This window comes from Eleginops maclovinus, chromosome 7, assembly GCF_036324505.1.
Source record: "Eleginops maclovinus isolate JMC-PN-2008 ecotype Puerto Natales chromosome 7, JC_Emac_rtc_rv5, whole genome shotgun sequence".
Classification (NCBI taxonomy): Eukaryota; Metazoa; Chordata; class Actinopteri; order Perciformes; family Eleginopidae; genus Eleginops; species Eleginops maclovinus.
Window position 1 is genome coordinate 14,338,208 of NC_086355.1, and position 23,306 is coordinate 14,361,513.

Sequence of the window (23,306 nt, forward strand, 5' to 3'; positions counted from 1 at the left end):
TTCTCTGCATGTCATCGAGAGCAATTTCCCAGAAGCAGGTGCCTCACTTTCCACGGTGCATCCACTGCTTGCAGGAGGCATCAACTTCATCAACTATGCTCAAAACTGGCCCGGCAGAGGTAATGTTTCATCAGCTGTACTGAACAAACCATATCTTTTTCCAAAATACTTTAATGTAAATCAGATGTATTTTTGTAAATATGCAGGTCAAATGTTGCTATGGCATAAGGGTGTAACATCTGAACATGTGATTTTTGTTTTGATAGATGTGTCCATTTCCCTTGGAGCGGTTGTCACATTGCAGAATGACTCACTAAGTGAAATGGTGAAAACTCTATTACAAAACATCAAAATACCCCTGGACAAGGTACGTGTTGATCATAGTTATTAAGTTAAAGCATATCTGTGTTGGTACGGTATGAACAAATCCATTGGTATCCAAGAAAATGTAAAATTCTGAATTACATGCATTTCTATACATTTTTCACTCACATGCATACATATACAGTGGGGCAAAAAAGTATTTAGTCAGCCACCAATTGTGCAAGTTCTCCCATTTAAAAAGATGAGAGAGGCCTGTATTTTTTATCATAGGTATACCTCAACTATGAGAGACAGAATGAGAAAAAAAAATCCAGGAAATCACATTGTAGGATTTTTAATGAATTAATTGGTAAATTCCTCGGTAAAATAAGTATTTGGTCACCTACAAACAAGCAAGATTTCTGGCTCTCACAGACCTGTAACTTCTTCTTTAAGAGGCTCCTCTGTCCTCCTCTCGTTACCTGTATTAATGGCACCTTTTTGAACTCGTTATCAGTACAAAAGACACCTGTCCACAACCTCAAACAGTCATACTCCAAACTCCACTATGGCCAAGACCAAAGAGCTGTCAAAGGAGACCTGAGACAAAATTGTAGACCTGCACCAGGCTGGGAAAACTGAATCTGCAATAGGTAAGCAGCTTGGTGTGAAGAAATCAACTGTGGGAGCAATTATTAGAAAATGGAAGACATACACGACCACTGCTAATCTCCCTCGATCTGGGGCTCCACACAAGATCTCACCCCGTGGGGTCAAAATGATCACAAGAACGGTGAGCAAAAATCCCAGAACCACACGGGGGGACCTAGTGAATGACCTGCAGAGAGCTGGGACCAAAGTAACAGAGGCTACCATCAGTAACACACTACGCCGCCAGGGACTTAAATCCTGCAGTTCCAGACGTGTCCCCCTGCTTAAGCCAGTACATGTCCAGGCCCGTCTGAAGTTTGCTAGAGGGCATTTGGATGATCCAGAAGAGGATTGGGAGAATGTCATATGGTCAGATGAAACCAAAATAGAACTTTTTGGTAAAAACTCAACTCGTCGTGTTTGGAGGAGAAAGAATGCAGAGTTGCATCCAAAGAACACCATACCTACTGTGAAGCATGGGGGTGGAAACATCATGCTTTGGGGCTGTTTTTCTGCAAAGGGACCAGGACGACTGATCCGTGTAAATGAAAGAATGAATCGGGCCATGTATCGTGAGATTTTGAGTGAAAACCTCCTTCCATCAGCAAGGGCACTGAAGATGAAGCGTGGCTGGGTCTTTCAGCATGACAATGATCCCAAACACACCGCCAGGGCAACGAAGGAGTGGCTTCGTAAGAAGCATTTCAAGGTCCTGGAGTGGCCTAGCCAGTCTCCAGATCTCAACCCCATAGAAAATCTTTGGAGGTAGTTGAAAGTCCGTGTTGCCCAGCGACAGCCCCAAAACATCACTGCTTTAGAGGAGATCTGCATGGAGGAATGGGCCAAAATACCAGCAACAGTGTGTGAAAACCTTGTGAAGACTTACAGAAAACGTTTGACCTCTGTCATTGCCAACAAAGGGTATATAACAAAGTATTGAGATGAACTTTTGTTATTGACCAAATACTTATTTTCCACAATAATTTGAAAATAAATTCTTTAAAAATCAGACAATGTGATTTCCTGGATTTCTTTTTCTCATTCTGTCTCTCATAGTTGAGGTGTACCTATGATAAAACTTACAGGCCTCTCTCATCTTTTTAAATGGGAGAACTTGCACAATTGGTGGCTGACTAAATACTTTTTTGCCCCACTGTATAATAGATATGAAGCTTCTGTACAGCCCAGTAGCCTAGCTTAGCATAAAGCAGAGGTTAACAGAGCATAGGTCTGTTAAAGTTAATAAAAAACCATGTGCCTAGATTCTTTTTCCTTTAGACAGGCAGTTTACCCTGTAATGCTAAGCTATAGCTAACCATCTCCTTGATGTACTTTCATATTTAATTAACTAATATGAAAGTATTCTTTCCCAGAACTATTATTATGAAGCCACATTCTTTTACTATAGACTGTTTGTGATAATACTGAATCCATAAATGAGTCACCACATATAAAGATTTTGACCACAGTTTCATTTTATTCACTTTAATTATGTTTCCTTTTCTAGGCTATTGGCCTGACATTGGACAGAAGCATGGCACGTTCGTACTTGTGTGACAACAGCAGCAACCCGATGTGGATAACAGCAGCGTGCAGCACCGGCACAGTGGACATGCTTCTGGGTTGGATCAGCCCTGATAAGTTGGCGAAGCAGGTACGAGGGAGACAATCACAGACATCAGAAATGAGTCAGCTACTTGTTGTTCTTTAAGTAGCATATTATTCTCTTATCTCACTCTCTCTTTCTCTCCTGTCTGTGTTGTTCTGTCCTTGCTTTTAATTTGTGTTTCAAGTGTCACCTTCAGTTTTAATTAGATTCAGCAAACACTAAATAATTTGACTAAGGCTGAAAGCTGTTGGCCATAGCAACAAGCAACTGTGAGACCCAGGTCACACCTGGGGAATAGAACCGTTAAAGACATCCAATTAGCACTGCCACTGTCATGGATGTGTTTTGATGAGGTAATTCCCAATCAGAAGCAGTTAGTTAACTCAGTTATCTCTCTGTGTACATGCTTCAAAAGTCAGCTGAACAGCAATCCGCAAAATGATGGTATTATATCAGAGACTTACTTAGGTAGAATACTGAGTAGGATTTCAAAATATGTGCAGTGTATTTGTGTTTAAAATGTAAGAGCTGTAGCTGCCCTGCTATATGTGATTTGATATCAAAATGTGCATAGGTGAATGGAGATGAGAAAGAAACAAATATCAATGATATACTCCTAGATATCATTGATATTTAGTGATATGTAAAAAAATATTGTTGAAAGACAGACACAGATCTGCTAGGATTTAACTAAAAAGATTTGGATTTTTCTAGCCTAATTCAGCATACGCTCTGTTAACAACCATTTTATTGTGCCCAGGCTCTCCTGGTGTGGAGTAAGCACGTTGCCCCTCACGACGTGTCCTATGCAAAAGGGCTGCTGCACAGTCTGATGGGAACGTTATCTCCAGGTGGACAGGAAGTTTCCAGCAACACAAGGACCAGGCGTAGCTTAGAGACACAACCACAAAACATTGAGGAGGAGTTGTAAGTATAGTACATTCCCAATCACCTATATAGAATATATTTAGAGGTTTTCTGTTTTCGTAATGCTGCAAAAACAACAGTACGAAGTTAATTGCATTGAAGCAATGGAATGGGCTCTCTGAATGTCACAAAAATGTTCTAGCAAGTGTAAGGAAGGTTTTAGGAAATGTTTATTTGTAGGAATGAGGATTATACTTGGGGTAAGAGACATCAAAGGGCCGTCTAGTATTATTTTGCTCCAGCTAACAGCTATGCTTCACTATCAAAATAGATGTGTGCAATACAGAGAGGAAACAATTGGTTATTTTCCTGGGAAATGTTTTGGAGATGTGTTTTATAGATACAATTTGGATATTGAAAGCCATTTTTATATATATTTAACCTTTGTTGTACAATTTGTTTCAGCAAATCTACAACAAATATATATTAATATTGTTTTATATATTATAACTAGAAACAAGAAACTGTAAACAACTTCTCTTGTCTCTTAACTGTGTCTTTCTCACACCCTGAAGTTAGCTAAACTTTTATTTTCTAAATTTAAAATCTAACATATTACATTTATGACTATATAAATATGAATATTTGGCTGTAGAAAAAGGCTAAATGTAAGCTATAACAAATATATTTGCACAAAAAGTCTGCCGTGCACATGAACAGTTTGTACTTGTATCTTGAGGCTGGCCTTCTGTTTTGGCAGGTTTTTGGGAGTCGGTCAAGTGGTGTTGGAGATTATAAAAAGTGTTCCAGAGCTGGATATGGTTTTCCAGAGCATCCTCGGAACAGGCTTCCAGTCCATGAATTTTGCGTCACTGTCGCTTGAAAATATAGAAGGTAAGACTTCAAAAGATCCTGCTCACAGTGAAGTTTCAGTTAAACATCCTGATGTCTACATGCATACGTATACATATTCGTTACGGTAACACATATACAGGACTACAGTTCGGTTCAGTGAAGAAGTATGACTTTTTTTCCCCACTGACTGCCACAGTCACTATTGTTTCCTCCCTCTGAAGTATTTGTACTATACCAGAGGTGAAAGGAAGAAGTTCACTCCCTTTCTCAGGGGAATATTGAAAGAACCAAAGTAGGACTAGATGAGTTACCAAGCGGGAAACAGATACACACAAAAAGGAGCTTTTAACATTTCATAAAACCTAATCCCCCTGCGATGTATTGAATTACAGAAATTGTGTGACAAATTGGTTGACCTAACCGTGTCCAAACATGGATTAATTTTTTCTTGTTAAAAATGTAGTTTTGGTTTATAGTATATCACTCAATAATGACTCTCATTCTGACAGAATTCATAGCCAATGTCCTGAAAGATGCTGATAAACTCCAGATGACTTATCTGACGTTGCTGAAAGACCAGACCGTGGCAGGCGCTTGGCTTGGTCAAGTCGTGGACAGTGTGATGGAAGTGATCATGAAGGTATGCTTGTAGTATTATGAACTAACCACACACCTTTTGCTATTATTCTCTTGATTAATAAGGAATCATGGTGTTATTTCACAACCTTAAACTCCTTTTTGTAGTTGTAGTCTCTTTAAGTTCTCATTAATTTAATTACAGCTTAGTGGATAGTTGCTTGAATCAAGGTAGATGAGCATAGAGGATTGCACATTGTGGTAACTCCACAAGCAAACAGACAGGTTGTAATTCCTGTGTAATGGATATTTAGTAGGCAATTACCTTTTCAAATTCACTTCCTGGTAAATGCCTGGCTTCCAAGCGTGTTGTTGTGCAAGTTGTTATCATTACATAGAAAAGAGAGCTAAATCTTCCGAGGTAAATGTTGAGCAACCAAGCATTGTTCAAAAAGCTTTGTTATGAAAGTATGTTCAAGGCATCCATGACTTACGGTACTGAACACTCGTCTGATTTATTTGACAAGTATCATATAAGGACCATGACTTCTGGGGATGGTTTATGTTTTTGTTTATTGTATAGAAAAACAATGAAGGTAATTAATTGGTGCTTTTTGGTTTTGTTGTACTAGATCCTGTCAACTGATTCTTTAAAATGTGAAGATGTGTTGGGTCCCTTCGAATGGCTCTTAAACTCAGAGAGCTTAAAGACCGAGGTTTGGAGATCAATGATCTGTCAGAACACCTCTGCATTACAAGAAGCGCTCCTGCTGGACTGGCAGCCGTTGGTTCAAAAGGTAACAGTTACCTAACTACATTAAAAGATTATATATTTCCACTTTTACTACTTTTTTTATTGTTTTGGGGCTATTTTCTTTTAAAACAGATTTCTTTCATTAAGGTTTTGACTTTTATGTGTAGTTGAAATTCACAAAATGTACCTCATTAGTTAATATGAAAGTCAGTCTTATGTTAACACACAATAATTATTAATGTCACACAGATATACTTTGTAGATTAACAACTTATTTTATATTATCTTTCCACAGGCGCAAGACTTATACGGTGTCCTCACAGGTCAAACACTCTCCAACGTGACACTTCCCATGATACTCTCTGAGTGGCACAGGTTGTACAACAACAGTCTGCAGTTCGTTGTGCTTTCCGACAGGCTGACCACGGAACTGGGTGGAGCTTACTGGATGAACTGGATGCCAGACAACAGCACTGTTGATGTTACGGAGACTGTTCTACAAAGGTCTTGCAAACGTTTTGATTATACAGCTTCAGGGTTTTATGGTGCTCCACGTATCTGGTTTTACTTTGAAGAGATGATTTGCAATATGATATAAACTAATATTATCTTGTGATAAACACATTTTAATTTAAACTCACATAATTAATGTAACTCAAAAGATTAACGGACCTATCTTCCTGTGAGGATTCTTGATTTAAGTTGGATAAAAGCTATGAATACAGCCCATTTCATTTTGTTAAGTGGAGAGAAAAAAAACAAAACAAAGGTGAATAGGAGTATCAATTTCCACCAGGTTGTTTTTAAGATAAAATATACAGTTTTTGTTATGTCTTTTAACATTTCACTGTCTAAACAGAGCTGTGTTCTGTTTTGCTTGTAGTGTTTTCTTTGTCATGGTGAATGTTGGAGAAAAGATTGAGAAGAGTCCGCTGTGGCCTGAGGTAAAGGGCTATTTTCACATGCTCTACTGGATTTCTAACTACAGGCCTGGACTCACAACTCAACCACCAAACTGTGAGTACAATCTCTGCTTTTCTATTTTTCTTTTTTCCCCCTTTTTTAAGTAATTTATTTTCTTCTTTGTCATTGTCGTCACTAAGGCACTTTTTTGTCTGTGAATTATTTATATCTTCTTGGTATACAGTCAGGTATACTGAAAACATTTTCCAGTTCTGGATAACTGGATTGTTACTTAATACATTTCCAGTAGATCTTGACCAACTAAAAGAAATGGCAACTTGGGCTGCATTAGTATTTTTTATTTTTTTACTTAATATGGTCCTGTGCGCAATGATTACTTGGAGAATGTCAATAGGCCACTGCAATGAACCTCAATAAATAATGTACTGGTTGAATATGTGGAGTACATATTCCTCCAAATGATACAGAATATGTATTTAATTGCAAAACTAGTTTTCTAAGTATTTATTTAACATAGTAGAACAAACACAACCAATTTAAGTATGTATGTACTTTTTTTACCCTCCACTTTAGGTTCAATGAGCTACGATGGTGCCCTTCAATGTGATACTGGTTTGAAATGGCCCCAGTTTGTTAAAACACTGACTCAGGCTCTAATGTCACCAAACCAAGATGTTCTGGTGAAGTAAGTTTATTTTTGATAATTGAAGTGTTTTACACGTGGAGATGATGCGGTGTTACTCTGTAGATGCTAAAAAACAAGATTTTCTGACATGTTGCATTCTCTTCTCTTTGTAGTTTTCTAAAAGGAACAGTGAATCTGTTGCAGTATGTATATGGGGACACCTATAAACATCTGGCAGGTTCATTTTTGAAACAAGAAATCAAAGGTGGAGATGCGCTCTCTGCCTACCTGACAAACCTGCTGGAAAACCTGGATGTTTTCGTCAACACTATCTCCCAGTTTCCTGACCAAAGCATTGCTAACCCTAATGTCATGCTTCCCGTCATCGGTCGCCTGCTGCAGTCCACCGGTCTGAAACCACTGCTGCCTCTTTTTTTGAGTGATGGTCCACTCAATGCCTCTTCAGTACTGGATGTTGCCTCGAAGCTTGGCAGGCTCAACCAGCACATTTTTACATTCAATGAGACAGACCCAACAATGCCTGAACTGGAACGGTTGATAATGCAGTTTCTTTCCTTGGAGGGTAACCTCACCATGTCTCTTCCTCACATCATGGGACACACACTGCTTACCTATTCAGACTACTTCAACCCCGAGGATGTAGCCCGTCTTAGAAAAGCCATCCAGCCTTTTACCAACCAGACCTCAGCTGGCTTTGTGGAAGCCATCCTTAGGGCCATGGAGCTACTGAAGAGGGTGTTAGATTCTCCAAACGGTGACCCAACTGACATCATTCTTGGGTACATACAACAGCTTCAAGAATTTGTGATGTCTCTGTACAGACTGAGAAAAATCCAACATCTTCCGTTATCAAGTGGGCAACTAAGAGCAGCACAAGTCACTGACCTCCACATGCTCTCAAAGGACTTCCTTAGCCTTCTTACCCCAGAAGGCCTTAAGAACCTGACTCAGGCTGGACCAGATGCTGCTCAGGACATTGTTGCACAGAAATTCATAGCATTCCTCCCAAAAGAGGTCCAACAGGAAGCTGCTCTCTTTCTAGAGGATTTCAAAGTTCTGCAGTATCACATAATCCAATGTGCAGCAGGACAAAACTGCTTGGCTGGAGTCTCAGAAATCTTCATGTTCCTTGATCAGATATTGGACCTGATGCTTTCAGCTGACGGTTCTGTCAATCTTACATTATCTGCTACCAACTCTGTGCTGAAGAAACAGGAGGATGGGGAAATTGCATCCCTGGTCTTCTCTCTTCTCCTGTCCTCTGATGATGCTGCCTATGTGGAAACATTCAAACAGTTTCTTCATTTCATCCGATTGATCATGGCTACACCAAATATTAGTGTGTCTGATGTTCAGAATGCTCTGCGACAGTCAAACCTAACCCTTGAGGAGCTGAACAACATCGCTGCCCAAGCTGGAGCTGCCAACATAAATGACCTGATGGTGGATTTAATGGAGATTATCAAAGTCCGCCAGTGCTTCGAACCACAGGATAAGCCCATGGTGACAGCCCAGTGTGTTATGGGCCTGATAAATGGTGTCAGCAGTTTCCTGTCAAACCTACCGGTCCTCCGTAATGAGACAGCCATCCTCTCACTCATTCCATCAATCGTGAATAACACTATCAGTGATGTCCTCCAGGTTGATTTCAGCCCCAATCCTCAAATGGTTATCGCACACACCCTGAACAGCACCCTGGCCAACATCAAGATTAACATCCAGCAGAACCACCTGTCAACTCCGGAGATCATGAAGGAAATCATGGTGATAGAGGGTCTGATACAATTGATCGCCATCTCAGAACCCTTTGACAATTTGAACTCCACCTTGATGATGGACCCTATGTATGCTCAGAAGGTGTATCTGGAGATCATAGAATGGTACTTCAAAAAACTGGAAAACATCTCAAGTACAAGCTCAGTCTCAGAGCTTCTCCATCCTTTTTTGTACCTCACACAAATGCAAGTGACATTACAGCTGACACAGGTGGATTTCTCTTTGTTCGTCAGAAACCAGGTCGAGTTGTTGATGAATATCCTTCAGAACCCAATAGATGCTGCAGGGATTGGTCAAATTGGCCAGACCACAGTTGAGCTTCTCCAACGTCTTTTTGAATTGATAATGGTCAACCTAGAGACTCAGAATGAAATCCCAGGTACACAGTACACAACCATTCTGCATGTCACCAAGCTCCAAGTTCAGCAATACATCAACCTCATACAAACATGGATGAAACAACCCAATGTCCCGTTGGTCCTTGAAAGTATGCTCCAATGGGCAAACCCATACATAAATATCTCCACCCCTATGACAGACATCCATCAACTGCTAGAGACAATAGTCAATTTTGTCAGTGCTGATCAAAAGGCCTACCTCTCCATCATTAGGAATATCACACAGTCCCTAAGTAAAGCCCTAATGGTGGCAGAGAAACCTGGTGGACTACAGAGTGAACAATTTTCAGCCGCCATCTTGGAAGCGATCCAAAGTGCTTTGCATATCCTGAGCGCAGCCACAGGCCCCCTGCCGCCGTATGTACAGCAGAACATCCTGGAAATTGTGCAAGACTCACTGAAGCTGATTCTCGAACCAGACATGAGTTTTGCCTCATCACGTAACATCTCCATCCTCATCCTCAAGAAAGCTGAGAACCTCATTGAAGTGATAATACCACAGCCGTTTGCTGAATATGTGCTTGCTGTAGTCAAATTAGCAACCACATATTTTGAGAGCATCTCCACAGCCAATGGACCAAACAGCTTGAATCAGTTGTGAGTGATGCTTCTGTTTTCCAAATACTTAAAAAGTATTTTAAAAAAGTTTTAAAACGTTATTCAGTGGAGTTGAAAAAGGTTTGACAGTTAGCACACATCAACCAACACTGTTGTGGCAGGGAAACACAATATTATCTGAACAAAAGCATCTATATACGCTACCATCACTCATCAAGCAGCCCATGCTGCAGTCCCAGTTTGTTAACTTCTCATCATGCCACTATAATTGAGAGTTATATCTGGATGTAATAATACATCAATATATTCAATTCAATATACATCAGGGAGCGCAGGTTGGACCCAAGTGCAGACAGACAAAAGTGTAAACCGAAAATTACCTTTATTCAAGGTGACTGGATACAAGCCATACAAACAAGACCTCCCTATGAAATGCAAAAAGAGCCCAGAATCACCAACAGAAAACCAGAACTTAAATACATACAAGACCAATCAAGACGACAAGACACAGCTGGGGAGGGTAGAGAAAACACAAAGGCACCAGATGAACAGAATGAGATAATCAGACAGGAGGGAAAACACAGAGACAGGAAGCAAATACAGACATGAAACAGGGGGTGAACACCTTTCAAAGTAAAACAGGAAACCGACAGACTGTGACAATTCAAAATAAAACAGAAAATAAACAGATTGTGACAACTTTAAAGTTTAGGTTAATGTCAAGCTCAGCTGCTGTAACAGTGATGCAGTGAAAATGATGTAGAAAACCCACTCTACATTACTTGCTGTCCAGAATCAAAAAGTAGACAGACAAAGCTTTTAAACATAGCACAATATTTAGCTAATAGGATTGTGAATATTGGACTTGTATTCATCAACAGATATACTAATTTGGCTAAATACTAGTCAGTCAAATGTATAAGTAACCATGTATTTGCTAACAAGATATCAACCTCAAAGTACTAATATATGAAATGTGTTTTATTCTCAGCTGCCCCCAAGTCGCCAAACATTCTGATTATTGAAGATTCAATTATGCATTTTTTAGTATAAAATATACTTGGTTTAACAAGACATTTAGACAGCATTTTTTAAATATGTGTTAAAGGGGTACAGTTGTGGTGCTTGGTATTCAAGGTGCTTTTAGTTGTACTGTCTTACCTACTAGGCTTGGTTGATAACAATGTATTGTACTCATCTTGCTTGTCAGAAAAAAGTGCCTTAGTGCATAATTATTAACTAACACCTACCGGTCCAGATGTATAATTGAATCAAACAAAAAAGATCGAGTGCATGCCGCCCTGAATTCCTTTGATAACATTTTGTTAGACATGGTAACTTTGGTGAGAAATGTTCAGTTTTGAAATTTTGATACCCTTTGTTTCTTCAGGATTCTGGATGAGATAAAAACAGTGCAGAGCCTCCTGCCACCAAACAGCACAGCCCAGGCCTACATCTCATTCCTCATTAACAGAAACCTCCTGGAAATTGTGCAGGACTCACTGAAGCTGATTCTCGAACAAGACATGAGTTTCGCCTCATCACGTAACAGCTCCATCCTCATCCTCAAGAAAGCTGAGAACCTCATCGAAATGATAATACCGCAGCCGTTCGCTGAATATGTGCTTGCTGTAGTCAAATTAGCAACCACATATTTTGAGAGCATCTCCACAGCCAATGGACCAAACAGCTTGAATCAGTTGTGAGTGATGCTTTGTTTTCCAAATACTTAAAAAGACTAATGAAGACCTTTTAATAATGGTTTGCAATGGAGTTGAAAAAGGTTTGACAGTTAGCACCCATCAACAAACATTGTTGTGTCAGGGAAACAAAACAAATTCACAATATTGAACAAAAGTATTTATATACGCTACCATCACTCACCGCACACCCCGTTCTGCAGTCCCAGTTTGTTAACTTCTCGTCAAGCAAGTATAATTGAGTTTTACTTTGATGTAATTAATTCTGCAGTTAAATTTGTAAGTAACCATATATTTGCTAACAAGCTTCCAACATCAAAGTAGAAATATGTCAATGTTGTGGTTTTTTTTCTGCTGCCCCCAAGTTACAATCTGATTATTGGAGCTTTAATTATGCATGTTTTAGTATAAAATACACTTGGTTTAACAAGACATTTAGACAGCATTTTTTTTAAAAAACGTGTTAACGAGATACAGTTTTGCTGCTTGGTATTCAAAGTGCTTTTAGTTGTACTGTCTTACCAACTACTGTAGGGTTGGTTGATAAAAATGAATTGGATTCATGTTTTTGTCAGAAAAAGTCCCTTAGTGCATAATTATTATAAAAAGAACTAACACCTACTGGTCCAGATGCATAATTGAAACAAACAGAGAGATGGAGTGCATTCAGTCCTGAAATCCTTTGAAACAGTGTTATCAATGTGAAATGTTCAGTTTTGAGATTTTGATACCCTTTGTTTCTTCAGGATTATGGATGAGTTAAAAACAGTGCAGAGCCTCCTGCCACCAAACAGCACAGCCCAGGCCTACATCTCATTCCTCATTAACAGAAACATCCTGGAAATTGTGCAGGACTCACTGAAGCTGATTCTCGAACCAGACATGAGTTTCGCCTCATCACGTAACAGCTCCATCCTCATCCTCAAGAAAGCTGAGAACCTCATCGAAATGATAATACCACAGCCGTTTACTGAATATGTGCTTGCTGTAGTCAAATTAGCAACCACATATTTTGAGAGCATCTCAACAGCCAATGGACCAAACAGCTTGAATCAGTTGTGAGTGATGCTTCTGTTTTCCAAGTACTTAATAAGACTAATGGAGACCTTTTTAATAATGGTTTGCAATGGAGTTGAAAAAGGTTTGACAGTTAGCACCCATCAACAAACATTGTTGTGTCAGGGAAACAAAACAAATTCACAATATTGAACAAAAGTATTTATATACGCTACCATCACTCACCGCACACCCCGTTCTGCAGTCCCAGTTTGTTAACTTCTCGTCAAGCAAGTATAATTGAGTTTTACTTTGATGTAATTAATTCTGCAGTTAAATTTGTAAGTAACCATATATTTGCTAACAAGCTTCCAACATCAAAGTAGCAATATGTCAATGTTGTGTTTTTTTTCTGCTGCCCCCAAGTTACAATCTGATTATTGGAGCTTTAATTATGCATGTTTTAGTATAAAATACACTTGGTTTAACAAGACATTTAGACAGCATTTTTTTTTAAAAACGTGTTAACGAGATACAGTTTTGCTGCTTGGTATTCAAAGTGCTTTTAGTTGTACTGTCTTACCAACTACTGTAGGGTTGGTTGATAAAAATGAATTGGATTCATGTTTTTGTCAGAAAAAGTCCCTTAGTGCATAATTATTATAAAAAGAACTAACACCTGCTGGTCCAGATGCATAATTGAAACAAACAGAGAGATGGAGTGCATTCAGTCCTGAAATCCTTTGAAACAGTGTTATCAATGTGAAATGTTCAGTTTTGAGATTTTGATACCCTTTGTTTCTTCAGGATTCTGGATGAGTTAAAAACAGTGCAGAGCCTCCTGCCACCAAACAGCACAGCCCAGGCCTACATCTCATTCCTCATTAACAGAAACATCCTGGAAATTGTGCAGGACTCACTAAAGCTGATTCTCGAACCAGACATGAGTTTTGCCTCATCACGTAACAGCTCTGTCCTACTGCTCAAGAAAGCTGAGAACCTCATCGAAATGATAATACCACAGCCGTTTGCTGAATATGTGCTTGCTGTAGTCAAATTAGCAACCACATACTTTGATAGCATCTCCACAGCCAATGGACCAAACAGCTTGAATCAGTTGTGAGTGATGCTTCTGTTTTCTAAGTACTTAAAAAGACTAATGATTTTTTAACAATGTTATTCAATGGAGTTGAAAAAGGTTTGACAGTTAGTATCCATCAACCAACACTGTTGTGTCAGGGAAACAAAAAAATCACAATACTATCTGAACAAAAGTATCTATATACGCTAACATCACTCATCAAACAGCCCGTGCTGCAGTCCCAGTTTGTTAACTTCTCGTCATGCCACTATAATTGAGAGTTATACCTGGATTTAATCAATGAGGAATGTTGTGCCTAAAGCAGCTACATCAATATATTTATATTGAGATAGATCAAATGCCAACCTGATGTGAAATATGTTGTCAGTAGTTAATAAATCGCATATATTTATCACCTTACTGCAGTTTCCCTATGGAGTATTTAGGCATTTAGGCCTGTTTAAGCATCTTTGAGCACATGGATGTGAATTTAACACCCATAACTTAATGTTAAGCGCAGCTGCTGTAGCTGTTTTCAGTTAAAATAATGTAAGAACCTACTCTAAAATACTTGCTGTCCAGTATAAAATGGCTGACAGACAAAGTTAACAACTAGCTCTTAAACATAGTGTAACATTTAGCAGCTAAAAACTAAATATTTCAACAAGGAGTTTTTGGAGACCAAAAACAGAGCAGAGCTAAAATGATTGTGATTTTTGGACTTTCATTCATCCGCTGAACAGATATACTTATTTAGTATGGCAAATGTGTTAACAATAATGTGTTTGCTAACAAGCTTGCAACATCAAAGTAGTAATATGTCAATGTTTGGTTTTATTCTCTGCCGCCCTCAAGTAGCCAAACAATCTGATTATTGAAGGTTCAATTATGCATTTTTTAAATTATGAAATACACTTGGTTTAACAAGACATTTAGACAGCATTTTATTTTTTTTAATCTGTGTTAAAGGGGTACAGTTATGATGCTTGGTATTCAAGGTGCTTTTGTTTTAGTTTTACTGTCTTACCAACTAGGCCTGATTAATCAAAATGTATTGGATTCATCTTGCTTGTCAGAAAGAAGTCCCTTAGTGGATAATTATTATAAAAACAACTAACACCTACTGGTCCAGATGCATAATTGAAAACAACCAGAAAGATGGAGTGCATGCCGTCCTGAAATCCTTTGATTACACTTTATGAGACATGTTGACCTTTTGGTGAAAAATGTTCAGTTTTGAAATATTGATACCCTTTGTTTCTTCAGGATTCTGGATGAGATGAAAACAGTGCAGAGCCTCCTGCCAGCAAACAGCACTGCCCAGGCCTACATCTCTGTCCTCATTAATGTCACTCACTCCATCTTGGAGTCTAGCCAAGGCAAGTCAGCTTCTGCGTGTCACTGTAGGAGGACAGAATTTTGACTCCTGATGAACTCTGATGGAGTGGAGGTCGCATTGTGCACTTAATTATTTAAGTTTTGATGCCAGACAGCCTAGGAGCTTTGGATTAAAGTTGCACAATTTATTTGATGTCTGTTCTAAAAATATGACGCTTTACTCCAAACTTTAAACAGAAGGTTAAGTTTGTATATTCGATATTTAAATGTAGGTCCACAATGTAAAAAATATTTCTTGTCATTTCAGGCAACATGAGTCTCTGGGCTAGTTTTGAGAGTCCATCAGTCGAAAATTTGCCCATCATTTTCAGCCAGGTAAGACTTAAATCACTGTCACATGATTGTATGAGCAGTTTGTTTTGTCGATAATGAAACAAATGCTGATTGGCATCTCAATGCCATCTACTGAAAACATTGGCCAACACCTAGTTCAAAACTACAGGAACAAAAAGATAGATCATTTATCAGTTATGTTGCCTCTATGTTGTCACAACATTTAAAGGATCAAAAAGCACATGAAACAAAACTTTTGTACTTAAAGTTTTGCATTGAATGAAACAGTGGGTGAAAAATGCGACCTGTTTCCCCCCTCTATTGACCCCCTTTTTTCTGTGTTCAGATTGGGAAACTCTTGAGCACGCTTTGGCCTCTTATCATGGGAGGCCCAGGGTTAAATACAACTGCTCCATCTCTGGAGGGCTTTGCTCATCTTGCACCAGTCCTAGAAGAGGTGATGACTGGAAAAGCAGACCAAGAAACATGGGACAAGTAAGTTTGATTGACACTTGTAATGGGAAATAAACAAACAAGTAATAACGGGATGTTAGTCAGACAGCAGGTTAATATTTAACATAATTGCTTATGTCTTTTTGAGATAATAACACAATTATTTAATAATATAAAAACACAGTTTAGTTGCATCTGTGATTGCCCTAAACCTGTGTGTTTTCACAGATTTGAAAAGGTACTAGAGTCCCTTCTGTCAACCCTCAACGAAACAGAGCTGTGGGACGGCACCCCATCTGTTATCCCACAGTTTGAGAAAGTCATAAGAAGCTTGGTGAACACTGTGCAAGCACAGAACGGTGAGCAAACTACTGAACAGCAAGGCTGTTGTCTTACATTTGTGTAGGGAAGACATGTATATACGTTTATCGATCCAGATTCATTACTGTAACACAGCAGGAAGTAAGAATAAACACAATATCACACCTTAAACATACTGTACATGAAATACCTGTTGAAAAGTACTTCCTGTACATTTTATAAATAGGACATGTTTTCTTTGTCTATACTAAGCTGTTTTGGTAAGCCATCCTTGTTGGTAAAACCTGTTTGTCTTTTCTTTCTTCCAGTGATGATACAAAGCCTTCAGATGCCTGTGGTGACCCTGATGACAGAAATTGCACAATCTGTGAACTCCACTCATTTTAACTTGTCTGAGATCTCCCAAAGAATGCAGCCTGCCATTGAACACACGCTGGAGCTAGCTGAGCAGGTTAGACCACTTCCTCTTGGAAGATGTTACTGACTTCACATTCATTTGCTGGCATCTTTTGTGAAAATGTGTGCGTGAGAAAGTGTCGTGAGAGATAAATGACTGTAACATTGCATAAATCTTCATCCATTATTGCTTTTTACTATGCTTGTCTATCATCTTGATGTTACACCTTATGCACTAATAGTTTCCACACACTTAACTGATGTAGAGAGCACGCTTGGGGTTCGGATTCCTATGTATTTGTCTTTTCCTCTTCGCCATTTTTGTTTCTTTACTTTTTCTAAAGTGTTTTGAAAGACAACATGCCAGGATATAAATAGCATGTGGGTTGTCTTGCCCTGTTAGCACACAGCGTATTGATGCAGCTGACAACTGGATGATGGCTGTGTTCTGTTACCAGGTTTTGTTAAGTGTTTTCTCTAGATAGATTCATACACCTGTCACTAGAGGGCAGAGGCATCCTCTAAGCAACTTAGAAAGTTGGCAAGAAGAATGATGTTCAGTAAGCAAAGAGAGCACATTTGTATAAGGATTCATTTTTTCCTGCTGTCTGTCATCATCAGCTAACATCAGCTTGCATCTTATGCCATACGCAGCGTCGTCGTTTCACCATCCTTTAATCCAATAAACCTGTGGACAAACTGGCAACTGTTTTCAGGGTCTTAGTTAAGGCATTTATCTGACTGCCAAGATATATTCAGCTTACATATTGAGGGCAGGCACAGGCTGGCATTTGTTACTTAGATATGTTATGATTCATCCAAAGGTTAAGAATGTGCCTCATTTAGTGACAGGAAGTCAGTGGTAAGCTTGTATGACACTGAAATAAGTCCTTCTGATGTACAAAAAGAAGAAAAAAAACAGAAAAGCAAAAACAACTCGGGTGTTAGTCAGTGTTTCAAACACATGCTTCCCCAAACTTGAGCCTGAGCCATACATTGGCGAGCTATATGCCTATTTGAGCTGCTCAACAATATATCAGTATTAATGTGAATGTTGGAAGGACCAACCAAAACTCTTGTCTATAAACCATTATGTATATACTGTATATGGCTATACTGTAGGAATGCATTATCCTTCACCGTCACAGACAGAAAAACAAGAATAAAATAAAAAAGATGATGTTATCATTTCATTTCATGTTCTTTACTAATTTTTATACTATTTACTGTAACAAGTTATATGTTAAAGAACCCTTGTAGTTGAGGTCTTGCATTGGATCACATGAAATCCATATGTAGGCCACCACAGTTTAGAAAATAAACTTATTCATTATCTTACCGATAGTTAGATGAGAAAATTCAGTAGGCTTTCAGGAGGCCTACACGTTTTTTCTTATTTATCAGCATAATAAGGGATATGTACAGAGTAGCAGAGCACTATTTAAGATGTATTTATTTTTATTGTCTTGTGTAGTTATAGTTCTACTGCTAACAATCCATCAGAGAGGTCTGACATGGCAGAAACTCAATAGCTGATCCAATGTTTGTTCAGATACATTGTGTATGCACATACAGTACATATATGCGTGGGTGGGTGTACTTGGTATGTACATTTGTTACCAGCTATGATACTTGTGTGACATTTCTGCCCTTTTCTTTGCTACTGTGTAAGCTGCATGAACATAGAGATACAGAGGTGTCCATTGTGCCTGTACCTTTTGTCTGCTGGCTCTTTGTTCTATCTGCCTTTCAAACTGAACTAGTTTTCTGGGAACAACACAAATGAAATACAATAACGTGTTGACATTTTCCCTCTAGGCTAATGGGACGTTGAAGTGCAGTGAAGTTCTCAAAGTATGGGAGCCCATAAGAGAGGCGGCAGGGCTAAGCCCCTCCACCATGTCTATGTGGTGTAACATCAACCTGCAGCCTGTTCTTGAGGCCTATGCTGAGGCCCAGACTGTCTACGCCCCCATGAACATGAGTGTGAGTACTGTAGCTGAATGGCAAATCAAACAGTATATACTAAAAACTCATAAGTTGAAGGCTATTCGAATCAAAATGTGTTTCTCAGACTAAAATATTTAAATGTGTGGCCAAAGATATTGAATTACAATTACTGGGTTTACCACTTGGTGGCAGTGTTGACACACAGAAAAGCTGCAACAACATTTCTGCTGTATGTTTTCTGTACAGCACATGGGTGTGGGACCAATGACTATCAGCGCCACAGCGGCCAGGATTGTCGAAAGTGTACAGTCGCTCTACCATGCCAACATCAACAGCTCAATTGTGACACAGCAGCTCATCATGGTCATCATCAGCCAGCTCTCTGGGTTTTCAGGCAAGCCTCTGAGGCCTGAGGCAGAGCTTCACTGGTACAAGCAGCTCCAAGATATTCAGCTGCTAAACAGGTAAACACAATCACAACCACAATGACATCGCAACATTGCTAACACGAAACTTAACAAGAAAATCCATTTACCAATGTATCCTTTACATTTGAATCTGATCACGATCCATGTTATTATTAGTGATTAACATATCAGGTCAAATTTGGAATTTTGCTCTTAAAACCTACAATGATGAACAATCCATCATTGCATATTTTTGTTCCCAGTTGTTTTTCTAACAGAGGCATTAGTGGATCAAACCGAGGATCAACAGTAAAGCAACAGGATGTGATGTGATCATATCAAAATATAATGGAGCTACATAACAAAATCCGCTGAATAGTGTATCTCCAAGCAGACAAATACAGACAATATAGAATCTCTAAAACTCTCCTCTCTTTTTGTTGTTACAACAGTAGCTACAATGCACTAGTCAGGCCGATTTGAGTCATTTCAAATTACACAAGGAATTAGGAGGGATCACATTTGATCAACTTGATTCATTTCAGGCAATTCTATCTGAAAAGAGGAAGGCCAGGATAATGGCTTTACCATGATTCAGCTAGCGGAGACATCCTCTTAAAATTGATTTTCCTTTATATGCCAGCTGAAATGATGAGCCGTGCACAGTGATAAGGGTCATATATTATGCATATCACAGGGAATCCACCAGGTCTACCTACATGAGATAAACACTATATACATTAAAAATAAATATTATTTCTTGTCAAAGCTGAGAATTAGATTTCTATGGAAAAATTGTGTTCAGGAAATGAAACAAAACAAGATTTGCATTTCATAAAATAAGTAGAACTAGTCCTGAGTCCATTTTCCATGGAAGAGATTGAGGTCCTGCAATCATAAAGGTTTTACTAATTCATATTGACATTTTATAAATGACTTTCATTTAAATGTTCCCCTCTACAGTTTGAATTCTTTCAAAATGCTCTCAGACGAGCTGGAAGACGCGGCCCCATTCATCCAGCCTTACACTGATGCATTAGAGGAAGCACTGAGCCACATCCTGGGCAACTACCATCTTATTCAAAACAGCAGCTCATCCGAAGACCTCTTCAGGGAAGCAGCAATGATCTTCCTCTCCTCTGCAAACATAACGTTGGACAACGACTTCTCTGGACTCGATGAAGCATCTCTAACTAACATGATAAAGGTAGCAGTTGAATGGATGATTGACATGCAGATATTTGGGAATGAGCCTATGGTTTACCAAGCCTTGGAGCAGTTTCTGGTATCCAACGAATCAAGCATGATTGTGCAGAAGGTGTCTGACATGGTTGCATGGTTGGCCTCCACTCAATCATCTGGACTTGATCTGCTGACTCAGGTTCTGCCTAAAATCTACGAAATCATCAGGCCTCTCTTGTCTCTCCTGACCCAGATGGGTATGGACATGTCAGATAACATGGAGCTGTTTGAAGACCTAGCTGGGAACATAATAGCAATGCTCAGGCAGTTGGTAAGCACCAGTGGTCTTCTGTCCCCCAAGGATCAAAGACCAGGTATGTTTTCGCATGGAATGAGTGGTGGTAACCATACAACGAGGGTCCGACACAGACGCGAGGCCCCATCGATGCTGGCAAGGGATCCCATGGATGACTTCGTAGACCTGTTCTACATCGACTACCCTACTATGTTCAAAGCCATCTCTGTTCCTGTGTCTACAAATGAAATCATGGAGACAGTCCATGTGTTCTTTGCCAATCCTGATATGAACGTTGTGGTGAAGGGAGTTACAAGTAACATGCCGTGGGGCTTGAATGCCTCTCGGGAAGATACCATTGATGCTGCCCTTGGCCTGCTCTCCTTTGTCACTCTGCCGGGCACGTTTCAGATGTAAGTCCTTTTTGCACCTTCTCTAATATGGCTTAATGGATGATGAAAAAAATTGAGAAAAAAAAAACCTTTTTGCCCTTTTTAGTTGTAGAAAACTCATTCACTTTACATATAAGTTTGTTCCAGCAAAAGAAAAACACTTATTTGCAACTGTTGGACCTTGTTTTGTGTATTTAATCTTCCCCAGGTCATCAATGAATCTTCTGTCAAATGCTGCTGCAATGCTTCCTGATGGCTTACCATTCTCCTCAGTGCTTAAAAATATCACCAGAGTGCTTGCCGGTGAATCTCAAGGTAACTCATCTGTTCAGATCTACTGCCTCTCTGACTCATTCTGGACAGCTAGAGGATTGTTTGACCAGATGCAGTTTTATAATGAGTAATGGCCACTCATTACTTAAATTGAGAATCCCCAAATGGATAAGGCTTTATCTTTTTAGTTTCTCTAAATTAACTTTAGCTACCGACTCCTCAGTGAATTCCCTCCCACTCATGCTTAATTAATGGTGTAATGTAGAGCTCACGCTGAAGCTGCAGCTTGTGTTTACATACCTGCTGTGTCAGTATGTACGTTAAAAGCAGCTTGGGCCATTAAAAAAAGTAACGCAGCATGGAAGAGTGCCACCACTTTTCTCTGACCTTCACAGCTATTACGACACCATGGGAAGACCATAAAACGATTTGTTAATACTGTTGTTATTGTATACATGATTATACTACGCCATAATTCATTCCAGAGATATGAGGAATAAGGCTTCACATCAGCTTAGCTTGAGCTCCCAAAGAGCCCAAGGCCATATGGCCGTTCTCCAGCTGAAAGCCACTCAGCACCTTTTTAAATCTCATTAGCAAAGTAGAATTCAATCACTTATCCTGTCCGCCCTCGCTAAACGTCTCCCCTCGCACTCACACAAGTGGACATCTATGACCTCCTTTTAATTGGCATCTGTGCTGGTGTGATAATATTTTCACTGCATAGAATTACTTTGTAAGCAGATGCAGCCTCTTCACTTCTTCGCAACCCCGCTCCAATTCTTCACACACACATCCAGAGTGAACCGTTGTAATTGCAGGGGCCTCTAGGTGTTGAGCACCCTGAGATTAAACATCACTATTGTCTAATTTTGGCCTAATTAGGAATTCTGTCATCACATCTTGCTGCCCGAGGTAGTGCCTTTCTTCAGGTTTGCCGGATGTGTTTTAATTCACGACAGCGTCACGTACTGCTGGCCATCCTGGCCTCATCAGTCCAGCACAGAGCTTCACTTAAAGCACATCATTTCCTGCTCGCTGGCTGAAGACGCTGCCCCGTAATGGTGCGAGTTGTAATGAATACCAGTGGGATGTCATGTTATTCTGTCACCCTATTGCCCTCCTTTCCCTTTCCTGTCCCATTTTCCTGTCCAACTCTAATATCTTTCTTCTTACCCTCATGTTTCCCCCTCTCCTTTAATCTCTGCCTCCCTTCACAGAGAACCTAATGCTCATGCAAGAGACCATCCAAACAGCCATTGAGCTCTTCCAGATCAACCTGACGGACCCACAATTCACCGAGCAACTCAGCCACCTGGGATCCAAGGTCTCTGCATTAACCCGGCCACTTTTACACATTCAACGTTAATTAAAAAAGGGAAAATAGTACTTCAGAATGTTAAAGAACTCCTGTAAAGATCCATTAAGTGATTGAAGAAGCACTATTATAAGTAGAAGTACTTATAATTGAGATGCAGAACTTACTTGACACACGTTGTCAGTGTTTAAACCCACTCATATACAATGTGTCCCCACAGTGTTATTTGGTTGCTCATGCTAAGAGGTGTTTATTTCACAGTGGGCTTTGACAATATCAACTTTTTTATGTTTTCCTTGCTTCTTAAGGAAATGCCTCAAAGACAGAATTACCACGAGTTAAACTTTCTAGAAACAAACAAACAAAGTTTGATCAAAAGTTTTGAAAAGTTTCATTTTCGTTCCTTGAATCACAGTGAGAGTTTACACAATTTTAAAGGTTATATAAATTGAACCATATAGTGAAAAGTTCCAAAGATACAGCACCAAAGTATGTCCAACCAAATACTAACTTTTTTCTTACTTGACTGATTATAGGTGTGTGCCGTGGAGCAAACAGAGTCCGTGCGTCTGCTGATGTGGTCCCTCTCCATGGAGCCTGGTCAGCTGTGTGACACTATTCTACCGAGCCTGCAGATGTTGGTTGAGAGTCTGATGATGAACACATCCTATCTGAACGATGCCATCTTCCAGACTGTCATCGGAGAACCTAAGACCTACAAAATCGATTCCGACTGGTACAAAATTGTCTTCATTCTTAAAAGTATTTCACCGCAGTGATTACAGAGAAAGCTGCTCTTGCAAACCTCTAGATCAGAGGTTTTCAAAATGGAAGTCCAGCTTTCCAAAGAGGGCTTGCAACTGTTTCAGGGGAGGCTCAGTGAATTGAAGTTAAGGAATATTACATCAGTTAATATAAAAAGATCACATGAAATAGCTTAGATGTGTGATTTGG

At 39.4% G+C, this 23,306-nt stretch overlaps 1 protein-coding gene across 1 annotated transcript in view; it reads left to right on the forward strand.

The window, feature by feature from the left end:
- Positions 1-23,306, forward strand: part of abca12 (ATP-binding cassette, sub-family A (ABC1), member 12) — a 73,940-nt gene that overhangs the window by 6,124 nt on the left and 44,510 nt on the right. The window contains exons 9-33 of the mRNA XM_063888325.1: positions 1-119; positions 267-367; positions 2,462-2,608; positions 3,324-3,490; positions 4,191-4,324; positions 4,795-4,925; positions 5,494-5,658; positions 5,911-6,119; positions 6,499-6,632; positions 7,113-7,224; positions 7,338-9,956; positions 11,308-11,619; positions 12,364-12,675; positions 13,421-13,732; positions 14,961-15,073; positions 15,340-15,407; positions 15,712-15,860; positions 16,047-16,177; positions 16,448-16,590; positions 18,354-18,521; positions 18,732-18,949; positions 19,856-20,782; positions 20,970-21,076; positions 22,255-22,361; positions 22,889-23,088. Coding sequence (XP_063744395.1) covers positions 1-119; positions 267-367; positions 2,462-2,608; positions 3,324-3,490; positions 4,191-4,324; positions 4,795-4,925; positions 5,494-5,658; positions 5,911-6,119; positions 6,499-6,632; positions 7,113-7,224; positions 7,338-9,956; positions 11,308-11,619; positions 12,364-12,675; positions 13,421-13,732; positions 14,961-15,073; positions 15,340-15,407; positions 15,712-15,860; positions 16,047-16,177; positions 16,448-16,590; positions 18,354-18,521; positions 18,732-18,949; positions 19,856-20,782; positions 20,970-21,076; positions 22,255-22,361; positions 22,889-23,088 — 7,305 coding nt within the window. The remainder of the gene's footprint in view (positions 120-266; positions 368-2,461; positions 2,609-3,323; positions 3,491-4,190; positions 4,325-4,794; positions 4,926-5,493; positions 5,659-5,910; positions 6,120-6,498; positions 6,633-7,112; positions 7,225-7,337; positions 9,957-11,307; positions 11,620-12,363; positions 12,676-13,420; positions 13,733-14,960; positions 15,074-15,339; positions 15,408-15,711; positions 15,861-16,046; positions 16,178-16,447; positions 16,591-18,353; positions 18,522-18,731; positions 18,950-19,855; positions 20,783-20,969; positions 21,077-22,254; positions 22,362-22,888; positions 23,089-23,306) is intronic.